Raw genomic sequence first — 15820 nt, forward strand, 5'->3', positions numbered from 1 at the left:
TTGAATTGCTAGCAGGAGTTGCCAACCTGATGTCCATAGAACCTTAGGTGATTCATCTTGAATTGTATCACATTTGTTCTAATGGTTATGTATGTGTCTGTGTATTTGTTCTGCATAGAGTTCTCACACTTTTCAAATATTCTAAGAACCCTGTTTCCCAACCAGTTTAGTTACACTGCATAAGTAAATGGCCACTTCTATACTGATGAATATCGAAAATAAAAATGACCTTGGAGTTGGGATAGTGGGGCCAGAACCATTCTATCATGCAAGAACCCAATATCAAGGCCGATGTTTTTGGGCCACTCTTGATTTGTGATAAAACCTGGTCCTCTCTATATGGAAGATTGCATCTGAGTCCTTCATATAGTTAAGATGACAAATATACATGGAAAAAATACTATTTATGTGGCACCATTTGTGGTTGCTTGTATCCTTTAGGAATTTGGGAACTGTAGCTAAAAACTAATTCAGGGATGTTACTCAGAATTATTAGATAAGGTGCAGAAAATGTTTCAGAGATGAGCAGAAAACCAAGGGACTCCAGAAATCCTAGTAGAAGAGATTGCACCATCTTCTCAAAGCAGGTGCTGGAGTGAATGAGCTAAGCATCATTTTTGTCATTATGTCACAAATTAAAGTTGAAGGAGGAAGAATCTGATAGGCATAGCTTAGAATACTGTTACTCAAAGTGTGGTTCCCTGGGGTGCCTGGATGGCTCAGTTGGTTAAGCATCTGAGTCTTGATTTCAGCTCAGGTCATGAGATGGAGCCCGACGTTGGGCTCCCCTCCTTTCTCTTTGGTGTCTGCCTTCCTGTAGAGAATGAATGTATTTTGATGTTCTCTTTTTCCTTGACAGGGAGAGGCCTGGTGTTTTCACCTGAGCCAGGGTGCTTAGATCTGTCTAATTCAGGAATGAAATATCAGAAAACCATGCTGTTCACTTAAGCAGTTTTGAATCAGCTTTATGTATAGTATAAGTAATAGAGCTGACATTTTGATTTTCATTGATTTCACTTAAAAATCTGTCTCTCAAGCAGGAAAGAATAGTGTGAAGTATAACGTCCCTTTGAATATCAATAAGTATTATCTTTGAAGTTTTCTTTTAAATACATGAGCCATTAGAAGGTTGTTTATTTGTCTTGTTTGGTTTACTCCTTCATACATTAGAGTATTTATCATTTTTGCAGATACTTCCTTATATAAAGATTTTAATGTTTCAAATGGACTACTTCAGCCCTAATAATTCATTACCTAATTAATGAATTATTTAGATGAGTAGTTTTATAGTTATTCAAATTGGAAATCCCCCTTTCTTTGTTTTTGTTTTGTTTTTGTTTTTTTATGGAAATCCCCTTTTAAGAGCCTTTTTATCTATGGCTTGAGTCCATTTTAGAAAAAAAAAAAACTGTCACATCACTGTTGTAACAAAAACCGAGCTCCAGATTTATTTGTCAACATGCACATATTTTGGTAAGCTTTTATAAAAGAAATGCTCATGTTCCTTTATCATTGCTTCTCTTCTTCTGAATATAAAAAATATTAATTGATATGGAAAAAGTACATCTCTCTAGTATCTCAGGTGCCTGTTCCATGTAATGTGTGTGTCCAAAAAAATAACAGCACCTCATATTATTAGCCTAGTGCTTACTCAAAAATAGGATAATTAACAGCTGAATTTTCTCTACTCTGCGTCTCTTTTCCTCAGAGATTTTCCAACCAATAAATCACTAACCTAATTGAATTTATAAGACAAAAGTCCACAATGGTTTAGCTAAAAGAATAAAAATTCTAATATTTTCCTAAATAGCATGTACACTTTGTCTTTGAACTCAAGAAGTTCTTTCACCAAGCATTTGTGGCTGAGAGGGAGCTGCAAATGAGAACGTACGCTTTGTGCTCTTTTTCACTGACTTATTTTCTCATGCGTTTTCATCAATTTATATTTGCTTTTCTTAACTGTCAGTATTTATCCTATAATATATGCATTGTGAGTACTTTTCTCTTACGGCTAATTGTAAGCATCCATCTCTTCGAATATGTACTCAGAAAGTCAAGTCCAAAATAGCCTTGTTATTTTCTATACAGCAGTTTAATCATTACAATCTCATGTGATTTCATCTCCACTGAGATGTGCTTCCTGAGAAAATGTAGAGTTGCAGCGTGTTTATTAAAATTCAAGTTGAATAAATTACCGTAATATTCAGAACATAAGCAAGAGTAAAACAATATATTCAGAAATCCTGCCTTGCATGCATAATATTCCACACTGTTCCCATTCTAAAACATACTGTGTCATTATGGATGGTTATATGTCATCATAAAGTACAGGTCAGTGTTGCCTAGATAACAAGTCAACTTTCTGAACAAACAGCTTTTCTTAACAGTCATAAATTCAATGCCACCACTGAATTACAGAATTCAGAATTACATTAGAGCAGCTTAGAGCAATTAAGTTTACTTATCCTAAACTAACCACAGACTGCACAAAGTTAAGTAAGATAATTAACCTCTTGTACTGTGAAAGGAAGGCCTGATAAAGGGGGATATATAAAGGTATATTATAAAACCGATGAAGGAGTTAAAAATGCCACAGTGATTTAAATTCTACGTTTTTCATAGGAAACTGGAGTACCACATTTTTGAATGTTAATCTCATAAATCTAACTTTTTGTGCCAAGACTTAGAGTCACTCATTGTTATCTACATTTTCAGCTCTATCCATTTCCAGCAAACGTGTTCCCAGATAGCTTAGAAAGCAATTTCATTTATACTGAAGTGGTATAAAATTTTCACTTTGGATCTCTGTAGGGAAGCATGGGTTATTGAAGGTTTTCTTTTGAGAAACAATTACTCCATCCATTTACTGAATATTGTTTATTTTTATGTTGTGTGAAATGCCCTGTGGGCCTCTTAGATCTTACTGGAAGAACCAATTTAGGAAGAAAATACCCAATTAGCTCAAAATTTTACAATGTACAGAGTTTGCATTCTTTAAGAGTCAATATGTTTATTTTGGAGTCTGTGTGATTCCTAAATTGTTAGCCTTGTTTTTGAAACTATTCCTCATCTTGGCATAGTTGTGAAGATAGATTTGTTCATTTATAGCTACTAAACCTCATGCACTGAAGGTTTTGTAGCTCTTCCAATATCCCTAATAGTTCTATATTTGTAGTGGAAGGTTAGCTGTTACACTAATTCATAGCATGTGAAGATATCTGAAATGGCCTCTCTCTGCTGTGGGACACTTAAATCTGAAGGTCTGAGCTTCAGGTGAAAATGTATTCAGTCAACCAGAGACAATTTTACTTTGGATTCATGCTTGCTAACCTTGGAAGTGGTCAGTTGCCCAGCTTCCTGGAGCTTCCAGTTCTACCTCCAGCCTCTAACTCAGAGCAGAGGAAGTAGCCTCACTATTTAAATATCTTTAAGACCTCTTCATAACCATCCTCTAGCTTGCTTTCTTTCCATATGAAAATTTCCAGCAAAGCTGCATTTTTAAATTTTATTTATTTATTTATTTATTTATTTATTTATTTATTTATTTATATTTTTTTTACTAGCAAAGATAAGTTAAATTTATTGAGCAATGCAATGGTCAAGTCCTATCCTCTTTGAGGGTCGTGGCCCAAAATTTTTACAGATAGGATTAGCAAGTAAAGTGGGTCAGGAGCATCAACCTTTTTCAGAGGCTTTTCTCTTACTCTCTTTTCCCTACATTCCCGTTTCCCTTTCTTCCCACCTTTATTCAGTTTCTCCCTCCTTCTTAACTTCTTTCTGCGTAGAAGTAGATTTGTAGTCCTCTTATCCTAGGAATTTCTAAATTCTCTTCATCTTGCCTTCTATTGTCTTATCTTTCATTTTTCCACATATATATTTACACAGTTGACTCTTAAACAACATGGGGGTTGAGGGTGCCATCTCCATGCAAAGTGGAAAATCCAATGTAACTTCGGTTTCCCAAAAACTTAACTAAGAGCCCACTATTGGCTGGAAGCCTTATCAATAGCTCAAACAGTCAATTAACACATATTCTGTATGTTATATGCAGTATATATTATTATAATAAAGTCTTATTAAGAATATTATAAAAGAGAGAAAATACATTTATGGTACTGTATTAAAATCTGTAAATAAGTGGACCCCTGCAGTTCAAACCTGTGTTGTTCACGGGCCAACTGTATGCATATATATATATATATATATATATATGCATATGTATAGATATATATAAAACATAAATATACGCATATGTATATATATTTATATACATGCATATTTGTATAATGGTTTGCACACTTTTTGAATTTATTTTCTTATAATTTCTAAAAGTCCTCAGTGCCTTGCAACTTGCCTTCACTAATTTTAGTCCTTTTGTAGTGAGTCTTAAAAGCACACAGTCATTTGTTCATTCAACAAGTATCAACTTTGAACATTTACTCTGTGTCAGGAATGATTCAAGGCTCTAGGAATTTAGTGGTGAGTTATTCAGACACTATCTAGACACTCTCCCTACCTCCAGAGAGCTTACTGAGGTTACTAGAGGAGGAAATTGTAGTAAAATAAGCATACAAATATGTAATTGGACAGTTGTCAAATGCTATAGAGAAGGTACAAAATATGTATCATCATTAAGTGATGTATCATCATTTAATGGAATATCCAGTCTGACCCATGGTTCAGGAATTGGCCAAAATCTGAAGGTTAAGTACACATTACCCAGACATAAGGAACAGAGTTCACAAAGCACCAAGACAAGAAGCATAAAAGCATTTAAAAGAAAGTATGTGTGACTGGAGAAAAACAAACAAGGAGTAGAATTCACGAGGCTTCACGAAGTTAGAGAGAGGCGGGGTTCTGATGAGAAAATACTTATCAGGCTTAGGATGTAATAATTTTTCTCCAATACGAAATGTGACGGCAGAGAAGCCAGGATTGGGCATTATGACAGAATTACATGATCAGATTTATATTTCTTTCAGGTTACCCCCCATGTTTTTTTTTTAAGATTTTATTTATTCATTCATGAGAGACAGGCAGAGACATAGGCAGAGGGAGAAGTAGGCTTCATGCGGAGAGCCCATGTGGGACTCGATCCCCGGATCCTGGGATCATGCCCTGAGCTGAAAGCAGACGCTTCACCACTGAGCCACCCAGGTGCCCCACTCCCTATGTTTCTCAAAATAGTCTCCATATGCTAAGTGTTCTATTTGCTTGTGTCCCTCTGCATGGTCTCCTCTTTCTGTTATTATTGCACACTAAGAAAATCTTTATTCCTGAGAAGGTAAGGAATAAAGAGATTCTTCTACGATTACCTCTTTGAGAAAAGTGATCATTGTGCATTTCATACCCAACAAAGTAATCAGGGTTCCATGAGAGAAATCAGATACAACGCCTTTTTCACAGCTACCTAGGAAAGTTCTCGGCATTTTCAATCCTTGAACTTGCTCTTCAAAGGAAAATAGAATGCTCTGTGTTCCCTGATTAGCTTTCTAGGCCATTGTTCTCAAACCCTTTTGTTTCAAACATGCCTTGACATATTAAAAAAAAAAAAATCACATGAGCAACAAACTATCGTGGATACTCTACCTGGGATCATGAGCAGGTCTCTATGTGCTGGCTCTAATTTCACCGCTTTCTCACTCAAGAAAATGAAACTAAGATTTGAGTGAAAGTGAATTTCAGGTCATCAAAGGAATATATGTGGTTTATATAAAATACATTAAAATACATAGGTGTAATATAAAATACATATCTTACGTATTTTTGAAACATAAACTCAGATTAATAGCACTTTTGACACTCACTTCAAAATCTTATGTCAAACAGGATAATAGAAATTGAGTTGAGATCGTCCACTATACTCTGATGTAACCTTCCTGTCTACTGTATAGCCTAAAAGTTGGAAACACTTATTGACGATGGTTTACGTATATCATACAATGCTGACATTGGGGTTAGAAACCTTTTTAAGAAGTTTATCTTATGTTTGGATAGATATAACACTCACATACCAAAGATATGAATCATACAAGATAAAAGGCATCCTAACTACTAGATGTATAGTATAGGTGATAAAGATTGTAAGAATTCAAAGAAAGGGGAAATGATTATGGGCTGACAAGATGGGCAATTAAGATTTATAGGTCTGACTAATGACAGGCAAACCTTTTCTCATTCTTCTTTCTCATTTGAAATGGTACCTCTTTTAAGAAATAGTCTAAGGTACCCTATCCTGGAACCTCTTTACAGATGTTGTTCTTTATTGTGTCACCCTGTTTGTCTCCTTCAGAATATTTCTCAAATATCTGAACTTCTCTCCCTAATTTGGTTATTTATTGTCTGTGCTGCTCAGTAGACTGTTATTTCCATGAAAGTAGAGACTTTTTATCTTGTTCACACTATTATCCCAGAGAGTCTCATAATGCATAGCACATGTAAGACACTCATTTGTATTTCCTTAATTAATTAGATAGATAAAGAAGCTTTAAGTGCTTTAAGCATATGCTCAGAAACTCTAATGTAAGGTTCATTTGTATTGCCCAGATAATTTGCAATAGCTCACAGGTGACCATGAATATTATTTTGCAAAATTTGAATTTATATTGGGTTAAATGTGACTCTCCCAAGTTCATTATGAAAGGAAAGAGAGTTTCTCACTTCTCAAGAAATATACTATTTTAAAGTTAAGGGAATTCATGTCATGTCTATTTTCTATTTTCTCCAAACTGATAAGGCTAGCCCATCATGGACAATCTACACACTATATATTTTTAGAAGATATTTCACACTTATTTGATAAAGGCACCCCTGAAAGTAGGTGTAATGTTAAATAATGCTGTTAAGTAATGCTGCATAAAAATGTCAAGAAGAGCTCAAATTGGGAGAGCATCTTTTATTACTCAGCTGTGTCTGTGTGTGTGTATACGTGTGTTTATGTGTAAATTTTCTTTTAATGTTCCTTATTCCCAAGAAGACTAAGGACTTGTTTATATACCCTTAAAAATACTAGCTTAAGGCACTACTTCTATTAAAAATTTGCTATTTACTTGGAAAAAATGACTATTATGCATTTATTTGTCTAATTTATATTTTCTTTAGAATTTCTTTTTTAAAAGATGGAGGACTTAAAATAGCCAATGTGACTAAAGCTGATGCTGGAACTTATACCTGTATAGCAGAAAACCAGTTTGGAAAAGCAAATGGCACAACTCGCTTGGTTGTTACAGGTAGGTACATTTCTTAAAGATTGCCCTATGTGGAAATGAACTGTTTTGCATGTTATTAAGATCAAAGAAAAAACAGATTTTTTACAATATGCAGTGCACTGTGAAGGTATAATCTGTGTTTGCACTGTTATATTTAACAGGTGGAAGTCAAGAGAACAATTATTAATCTTTCTTCACACACCACATAGTGTGCACCAGGGAACACATTAGTTATGTGCTTTTAGTGGGGATGAGAAGTGGAGGCTGGTGCAAATCAACAGAAGAGTGGCATGATGTGAAATCTATGTTTAAAGGTTTAGTCTAGCTGCTCTGATGACAACAGACTATGGGGAATCAAGAATAGAAGTGGGAGAGATCTCAGAAGACCACAGCTGCAAACCAGGCTGGAGATAATAATGACGCAAGTGAATGGAGCAGCAGAGGAATTGATAGGAAAGGATCAGATTCTGTAAATACTCTGCTTGTAGAGTCAACAGGAGTTGCTGATGAACTGAATTGAGGCCCAAGAGAAAGGAGACAAGGATGGTTGCAGGGTATTTGGCAAATAACAGAAAGAATGACAATCAAAACAACTGAGACTAAAAGGTTGCACAAGTTTGGGAAGAGATAGACCAGAAGTTCAGTTTGGATGTATTAAGTATGAAATGTTCATTAGGCTCTATCTGTTTAAAGCAGACTGTGGCATTCTGGCATTAGCAATAAATCCAATCTTTTAATGGGTTAAAATAGCAAATACTTACTTTTTGCCTTTGCGGCAAGTCCATGGTGGGTCATGCATGCTGTCTTCATTCGGGAATAAAGGATCCCAGTGCCTCCACCATCTGGCACATTGCCCACCCTGGTGAAAGAGGGAAGACTGGTCAAATGATCTCTTAGTTCTTCCAGGATCCTTCCTGTCACTACCACACATAATTCCATTTTATATTTCTTTGACCAATGCATCAGCATTTGGCTATGCCTGAATTCAATGGTGTTGATACTTTAACCTTACTCTATGTGTTTACAGAAATAATGGTGAAAAATAATGTCTATTTTAACACTCAAGTAGCTGTTCCAGAGAAAATATATGAATCTGGGTTTGGGGAGAGAGATCAAGGATAGTAATACACATTTGAGAGCTGTTAGCATATAGATATACTTGAGAAGAAAAGACTAGCTAAAATCACCAAGAGAGCAGGTGAAGACAGAGAATAAGAAAAACCAAAGAGTGAGTTTGAGGCAATCTAACATTAAGGAATTTAAGAAGAGAAGAGGGACAAAGGAGTGAACAGCATTGGATTGGACTAGAAAACAAAGAGAGTTTGGTGTCCCAGAAACCAAGCCAAGACAGTGAATTGACAGGAAGACAATGATCAAGGGTAGCAAATGCTACTGAAAGGTCAATTAAGTAAGATGAGATTGGAAAATGTGCCATTGGTTTGCCACAGGGGGATTACTGGGAACCTTGACAAAAGCAAATGGGTTGTAGAGATCCAGAGGCTAACTGGAGTGGATTAAAGAGGGAATTTACTGGAGGAATTGTAAACATGTAGAAATGATTCTTTCGAAGACTTTTGCTGCAACATGGAGTCAACAAATGAGGATCAGCAATGGAAAAATGGAGTCACAAGAAGTTTAATATACAAGAGATGGAAGGACTATTGTGATGATAAGGAGAAAGAAATGTACATGGGGACATTTAGGGGGAAACATAGTAGTTAACATTTTAATTTAGTATCCCTCTTATAATACCTGTTCTAGATATCTTTTGTGTGGCCTTTCAAGTGTTTGAGTCTATTTAAATTTTGGTAGCAGTGCATTTTTGAGTCATTCAAAGTCAATGGAAATTCATCGGTGTCTGTTTCTACCTCTGCATTTCATGAAGCAATAAAATTAGTTAAAATTGATTTTGTAGTGGTATTATAACTCTTGTTTACAAGTGACTTTAATTTTTAACTGATAAACCCTATAAATTCAAATATCCTAACTTTTTTAGCAAGAATTTGTGGATCTGATGAAATACATTACAGACTTGCATAAAGTGTCTATATTAATCTTGAAGACTTTTACTTATATACAATAAATGTTAGATTAACAATCAGCTTGTGAAAATGCTTTCATCAAAATAAAAATGGTAAAGATTTACTTAAAACTTTTTGGATTTTTTTTATAGAACCAACGAGAATAACTTTGGCACCATCCAACATGGACGTCTCTGTTGGTGAAAGTGTCATTTTGCCCTGCCAAGTGCAACATGACCCTCTGTTAGACATCATGTTTACCTGGTATTTTAATGGGGCCCTCACAGATTTTAAGAAAGATGGATCTCACTTTGAGAAAGTTGGTGGGGTAAGTGTGCCACTTTCCTCCTGCTTTTTACATCGCATGTGGCTTTGAAACATTATCACTAAAAAACATCTGGCACATATGTGATGCTCGAGAATTGTTTGTACTGTGAGTAAATCTTCATTCCCGATTCTATTATGATCTAATTTTATTACTGTAGTTGCCAGAAAGTGAGCACAGTTACTTCAACCTGTAAATTTTAATTAAAATTGATGTTTGTTGCATTTATATTAAATACATAATTGTACGTATTACCATGATAATTTTGTCATTAGTACCCTATAGAAGGGAAAGTTTTCTTACACAAGTGTTGATTTTCAATACAAGTCACATTTGCTAAGAGCTTCCTTTGTGTCAAGCCAAGAGCTTTGTCTATATTAATCCTCAGTATCATTCTGGGCATTAGCAATGAGAATTTGCATTTTACAGATGCACAGACAAAAGATTTGAAGAGTTTATTAACTTGCCCAGGGTCACTGAGCTGGTTAGTGTGTACTGTAGGTTCAAGCCTAAATCTTTATGGCTCAAAACAAGTATTTCTTATGTTCCATTCTGACTCCTCATTTGTGATGGTTTTATGTGAGAAAGAATTACAGATTTTAAGGAAGAACCAACACTTTGAGGAGAACTTTTAAGTGACTCGATGTTGGTGAGCCACACCCTCCACCTGGTCACATGTCTGTGAATCCAGAATCACAAGGCCATTTGCCCTTGGAAGCTTGTTTGCATTGACTTAGGGATAGCTTCATTGTGCTTAGCTAAGATGTCAATGATGTATAGTAGAGTTCAAGTTTTGTCCTTTGTATAAAAAAAATAAAAACAACAACAAAAAAATGGCATGATGGACAGCTCAGTTTTATTCATTTGACAAAAATTTCATATTAAATGTAGGTATATATACACAAAGGTATATCAACCCACTAGGATCATGTGCAACTTAAAAGGATAATGTTATAACTTCTATTGTGTGCCCATTCCCTAAAAAACTGATTTAAGTCCTAAAGCCTAATTGTGAAATAATAGAATATATTGATTTCTGCCCCTGGTTCCTACAACAAAGCTCCTAAAACCCTAGGAATTTCCTGGGTGATAGGAATGCTTTTGTTATAATGAGATGACTCTGGGCTTCTGAATAGCTTCAGGATGAAAACTAGTCACCAGAAAAGCCATGATTAGAAGCCTGGAAGTTTTAGCTCTACCACTCATCCTCTGAGAAGGAAAGAAGAGCTAGAAATTGAATTCATAATTGATCAAGCCTGAGTGATGAAGCTTCCATAAAAATCCCAAAAGTATGGGATTTCATAAGTTGGTGAACACGTCTACATGCTGGGAGGGTGGCACACCTCAAATCAACAGAGATAGAAGCTCCTGGGCTCAGACTCTCCCGGACCTCACACTATGGTACCTCTTCATCTGGCTTTCATCTATCTGCAACCTTTATTATATCCTTTATAATAAACTGCCATATAATAAATGCTTCCCCGAGTTCTGTGAGCCATACTAGCAAATGATTAAATCCAAGCAGAGGGTAATGGGAACCCCAGTTTATGGCCAATCCGTCAAATGTGCAGGTAATAGTCTGAGCCTTGTAATTGGTATCTAAATTAGGAGGAGTTAGCACTAACCTCTTAACTCATGGGATCTGATGCTAACTCCAGGCAGATAGTATCAGACCTGAATTATAGAACATCCAACTGTGTCAGATGCTTGGTATGGACAACATACACATCTGGTATCCGAAGTATTGCGGTGTGTTCTGAGTGTGAGTGTGGTAGCTGACAGTAAAGAGGATACAGAAGGTTTTTTAGTTAAACCAGTACGTCAGAGGTTGACCTTATTTGAAATTAGGGTTGTTGCAGATATACTTAGTTAAGTTACAGTGACATCATACTGGAGTAGAATGGGCCCAAATCTTATGTGAATGATGTCCTTAAAAGAAGAGAGAAGGGGATAAAGAGATACAAGCTTGGAATTGTAAAATAAGTCATGGGAAGAAAAATACAGCATATGGAATATAGTCAATAATATTGTAATAACTTTAGTGATAAAAGCTAACTGCATTTATCACAGCGAGCATTTTGTTATGTATGTAATTGGAGATTCACTAGGTGGTACACCTGAAACTAATATAATATTGTTTATCAACTATACCTCAATAAAAAAAGTTTTTAAAGAGTGAAATTTAGACACAAACATACAGGGAGAATACCATGTAAAGACACAGACACAGAGGGTAGATGACGATATGAAGATTCAGGCAGAAATTGAAGCTGTGCTTCCATAGGCTGAGGAGTACATGCAGCTCCCAGAAATTGGAAGAGGCAAGGAAGGATCCTCTCCTAGAGATTTTGGGGAGAGAGCTTGACTTCAGATATCCGGCCTCTAGAATTGTAAAATAATAAGTTGTTTACAGCCACCCAGTTTGTGTTACTTTGTTATAGCAGCCCTAGTAACTAATATGAATGGTCTCAAAAGGGAAAAAAAGAGAAGTTTCCACACCTAGCCATAGTTCAGTACAATTTCACTGCCATTTCTATTTTCTGTCATCTGGCTTATTCCATTTTAGAAGGTCTGGTTTCCCTAATTATTCTAAATGACTCAAGGCTTTCGAGAACTCCACCGATTGCTACAACCTATTAGCATTTCTTTCACTATTACTTTTAATCCTCTTAAAAAAAAAGTCACAAATTTCTTCTATCGCAATGGGAACAGGCATATGCCAGTATTCTCAACCAACTCTCCTGCATACTCAGGATTTGTCATTTGTCTTTCTTTGGAGGGAAGACAAAGGAAAAGAGAAAAGCCTAGAATGTTACCTTCAAAAAGTCCCCTTTTCCAGTCTGGAAAAGGCTTCTCCTCTAACTCAGCTCTTGCCCTAACCTTAATTCTTAAATAAAGAATATTATTTGAAACATTAGTTACCTTTGTTGTCTAATGTAGATGATTGTGTTTGTGATTTATCTGCTGGATATTAAATTGTTGATGGTGTTTTATCCAATTCAGTATCCTCCATCTTAACTAATGCTAAACAAATACATAATGAGAGACTAGAAACTTGAAGTAGTTTTTCTTTTTTCAAGATTTCGTTTGTTTATTTGTCAGAGAGAGAGAGAGAGGCGGGGGGAACAAACAGGGGGAGCAGCAGGCAGAGAGAGAAGCAGGCTCGCTGCTGAGCAAGGAGCCTGATGCAGGACTCAATTTCAGGACCTTGAGATCATGACCTGTGCCAAAGGCAGAGAGTTAACGAGCCACCTAGGCATCCCAAGACCCAAAGTAGTTTGATTTTAATATTTATCAAACATTATTTTTATTTTAAGTTTGTTTGTTTATGTCATCTCTACACCTAGCCTGGGACTCAAACTCACAACCCCAAGATGAAGAGTTGCATCCTCTTCTGACTAAACCAGCCAGGCACTCCTCATCAAATATTCTTAGTGAAGTGCTCACTTTAGACTGAGCTAGATTACTGCTTTCTGTAAGAGGAGCTTGGAGTTAAGAATATTTGAGGTTTTAATATAATTTGCCTCTGCCTTACATATAGGTCCTCCATAAATTATAAAGTTATCTCTTTACCAGAGTCAGATATCTAAAACATGACATTTCATAAATTCTATCACCTGCCAATTCTGTTCATTTTCTAGGATGCTAGTTCATGGCCCATGAATCCTTTTACTGACTTGTGCCATTAGTAACTTAATATTCTCCCATCAGTATAAAATAGTAAGCCATACATGATGACATTACCCTTAAGCACGGGCAATTAAGTAGATTGGTTTTCCATTGCATGAGAAGGTAATCACACAAGTCTTGTCCTCTGATTGTACAGTCATTACAGCATTCACATTAATACCTAGAAAAGTCTGCTTCTCTTTTATCCAGTATGTTCCTAGTTATATCCCCTCGTTTCAAAAGCAGCAAAATATGTCAGAAAGTTGCCAAGAAAGGTGGATAATAAGAACCTGTTTTTAAAGGGGGAGGAGTAATTTAAAAATAGGAAATCTAACTCAGAGCTTTTAACTCAACCAGTTAAGTTGTCATTGGGACTATACGAGAGGGTATTATTGGACCATACACTGAGTATTCAATACTTATTCATTTATTGTAAAAAAAAAATCACACACACACACACACACACACACACACACACACCTGTTGAGAAAAACCAACAAGTTCAAAATGCCCTAACAATTTAGATCAGATCTATTGTGTATGTTTGAACATCATGCCAGTCACAGGCTTCTGCACAGTTATACATTCAGAAAAGCTTGTTAAACCAAGTGACTAAAGCAAATTGGCATATCACAGGTGAGAGCTATGGTTCCGAAGACAAGCCTGTGCCCATGAGATGAATCAAAGTTGTATAAATAAATCAGCAGTAAAAGAATTCTGTTTAAGCCCACTGTGTATCACACGAATCTCTGTTGTAGGCACATTGTGAGTTAACTGGAAAAACAAGCAATTTGTGTTCAGGTACATATGAGGTCTAGGTTCTGTTGCTACTGGATGATGCAATGGGTAAATCACTTACTTTTTTGCTTTTTTAACTTTTCTTCCCTCATTTTCTGGTCTTTTTTCACATCAGTTTTCAATATTTGCCATGTTCTCTCCCATCATGAGAGTTTGCACACATAGGTCTCTTCTGGAACACTCTTATCTCTTCATTTCACTATGTCTATATGTCTCTCTCTATATATATAATCGTATGTATGTAGGTATGAATGTACATATTTATATATATATGCACTATAATTTCATGTATATGCAGTTATAAGAAGAGACACAGGTTTGGGGTCCCTGGGTGGCTCATTCAGTTAAGCATCAACTCTTGATTTCAGCTCAGGTCACGATCTCAGGGTTGTGAGATGGAGGCCCATATCGGGCTCTGTGATGAGCATGGAGCCTGCTTAAGATTCTCTCTCTCCCACTCCCTCTGCCTTTCCCCCCACTCAAAAAGAAAAATTAAGAGACAGTGGCTCAGCAATATGTATACAGTAGCATTTTCTTATACTCATGGTTAACCAACAGAATTCCTATCCATGTACCCAGTCAGCATATTAAAAAAAATAATAACAGAGAGAGAAAGGAGAGAGATTCTGTCATTAACTCCAGTAAAACATCTTTTTCTACTTTTAAATATACCTTGGTCTCTACTATCAGGATAAAAGAGATAATAGCCCAAGGTTCAAAAGAAACAAAAGACATTACTAGCTGGTACCTACGTATCTGGGGCCTAGCAATTTAAATATAATTTTTTTAGACCACTCAAGGACAATATTGACTTACCTAATAAGCTGCCTTTTGGACTTAGATATATTATATGATGGGGCTCCCTATAAATAGAAACTTTCGAACCAAAACATACCAAAATTTCAGTATATTTGTAATGAGTGTTTAAATAGATATGCTTTGATAAACCACACCACATCAATGTGGTGCAGGTGCTTTAGAAATGAAGAATGTATAGAGCCAAGCTGTACAGCTTTACAAACATTTCGTGGAATTGGATCTATGATGAATTAGAATGTGTGTGGATAAAAGTCACTGGAAGCAATAAGAGGTTTAGCGGTGACTGGTTTAGCAGTGACTGCAATTCATTTGAGTGGCTGACTTCAGTATGATTTATCTCCCACAGCCCAGGCTCACTCTTGTTATGGCAGCTACTTGTGAGTCTCGGGACTTGATGCATTTCCCAGCTCTCAGTAGTAGAAAAGAGTATCTTTAAAAGTAATCCTTTGTGTACAATAACACAATTGTGGTCACTTTAATTTGATTTGTTTCGTAGAATTATCAGGGTATGAGGACCAAAAGTTTGAAAATAACAGTTCTTTTATAATACAAAACCATGTCTAAAAGAAGGTTATATGTGCATTTTATTATTTATTTATTTATTTATTTATTTATTTATTTATTTATGAGAGGGAGGAAGATAGAGGGGAGAAGGTACAGAGGGAAAGGGACAGAGAGAAGTTCACGCAGGTTCCACACCCAAGCACTGAGCCCAATGTGGGCTCAATCTCACAACCTGGAGATCAGTCAGTACTTTAGCCAAAATCAAGAGTTTGGTGGCCAACTGACTGAGACACCCATATGCCCTTATATATACATTTTAAATGCAGATCTGAGGCAAAGCAGTCTTTCCAAACACTAGTTGTGGCGATACTCTGAGTTTTTAAGCATCTCTCACTAGGAGTGTCTTATAAATTTTATATGTTGTCCAAATCCAAAACATCATCTGACTTGGAATGATCATAAGAGAATATACTCAG

At 36.0% G+C, this 15820-nt stretch overlaps 1 protein-coding gene across 6 annotated transcripts in view; it reads left to right on the top strand.

Annotated features, from left to right (window-relative positions):
* Positions 1 to 15820, top strand: part of CNTN3 (contactin 3) — a 327880-nt gene that overhangs the window by 258427 nt on the left and 53633 nt on the right. For all 6 annotated transcript variants that reach the window (XM_072785362.1, XM_072785364.1, XM_072785360.1 and 3 more), the window contains 2 exons: positions 7102 to 7229; positions 9382 to 9557. In XM_072785362.1, the coding sequence (XP_072641463.1) occupies positions 7102 to 7229; positions 9382 to 9557 (304 nt within the window). The remainder of the gene's footprint in view (positions 1 to 7101; positions 7230 to 9381; positions 9558 to 15820) is intronic.

This window comes from Canis lupus, chromosome 19 (assembly GCF_048164855.1).
Source record: "Canis lupus baileyi chromosome 19, mCanLup2.hap1, whole genome shotgun sequence".
Taxonomy (NCBI): Eukaryota; Metazoa; Chordata; class Mammalia; order Carnivora; family Canidae; genus Canis; species Canis lupus.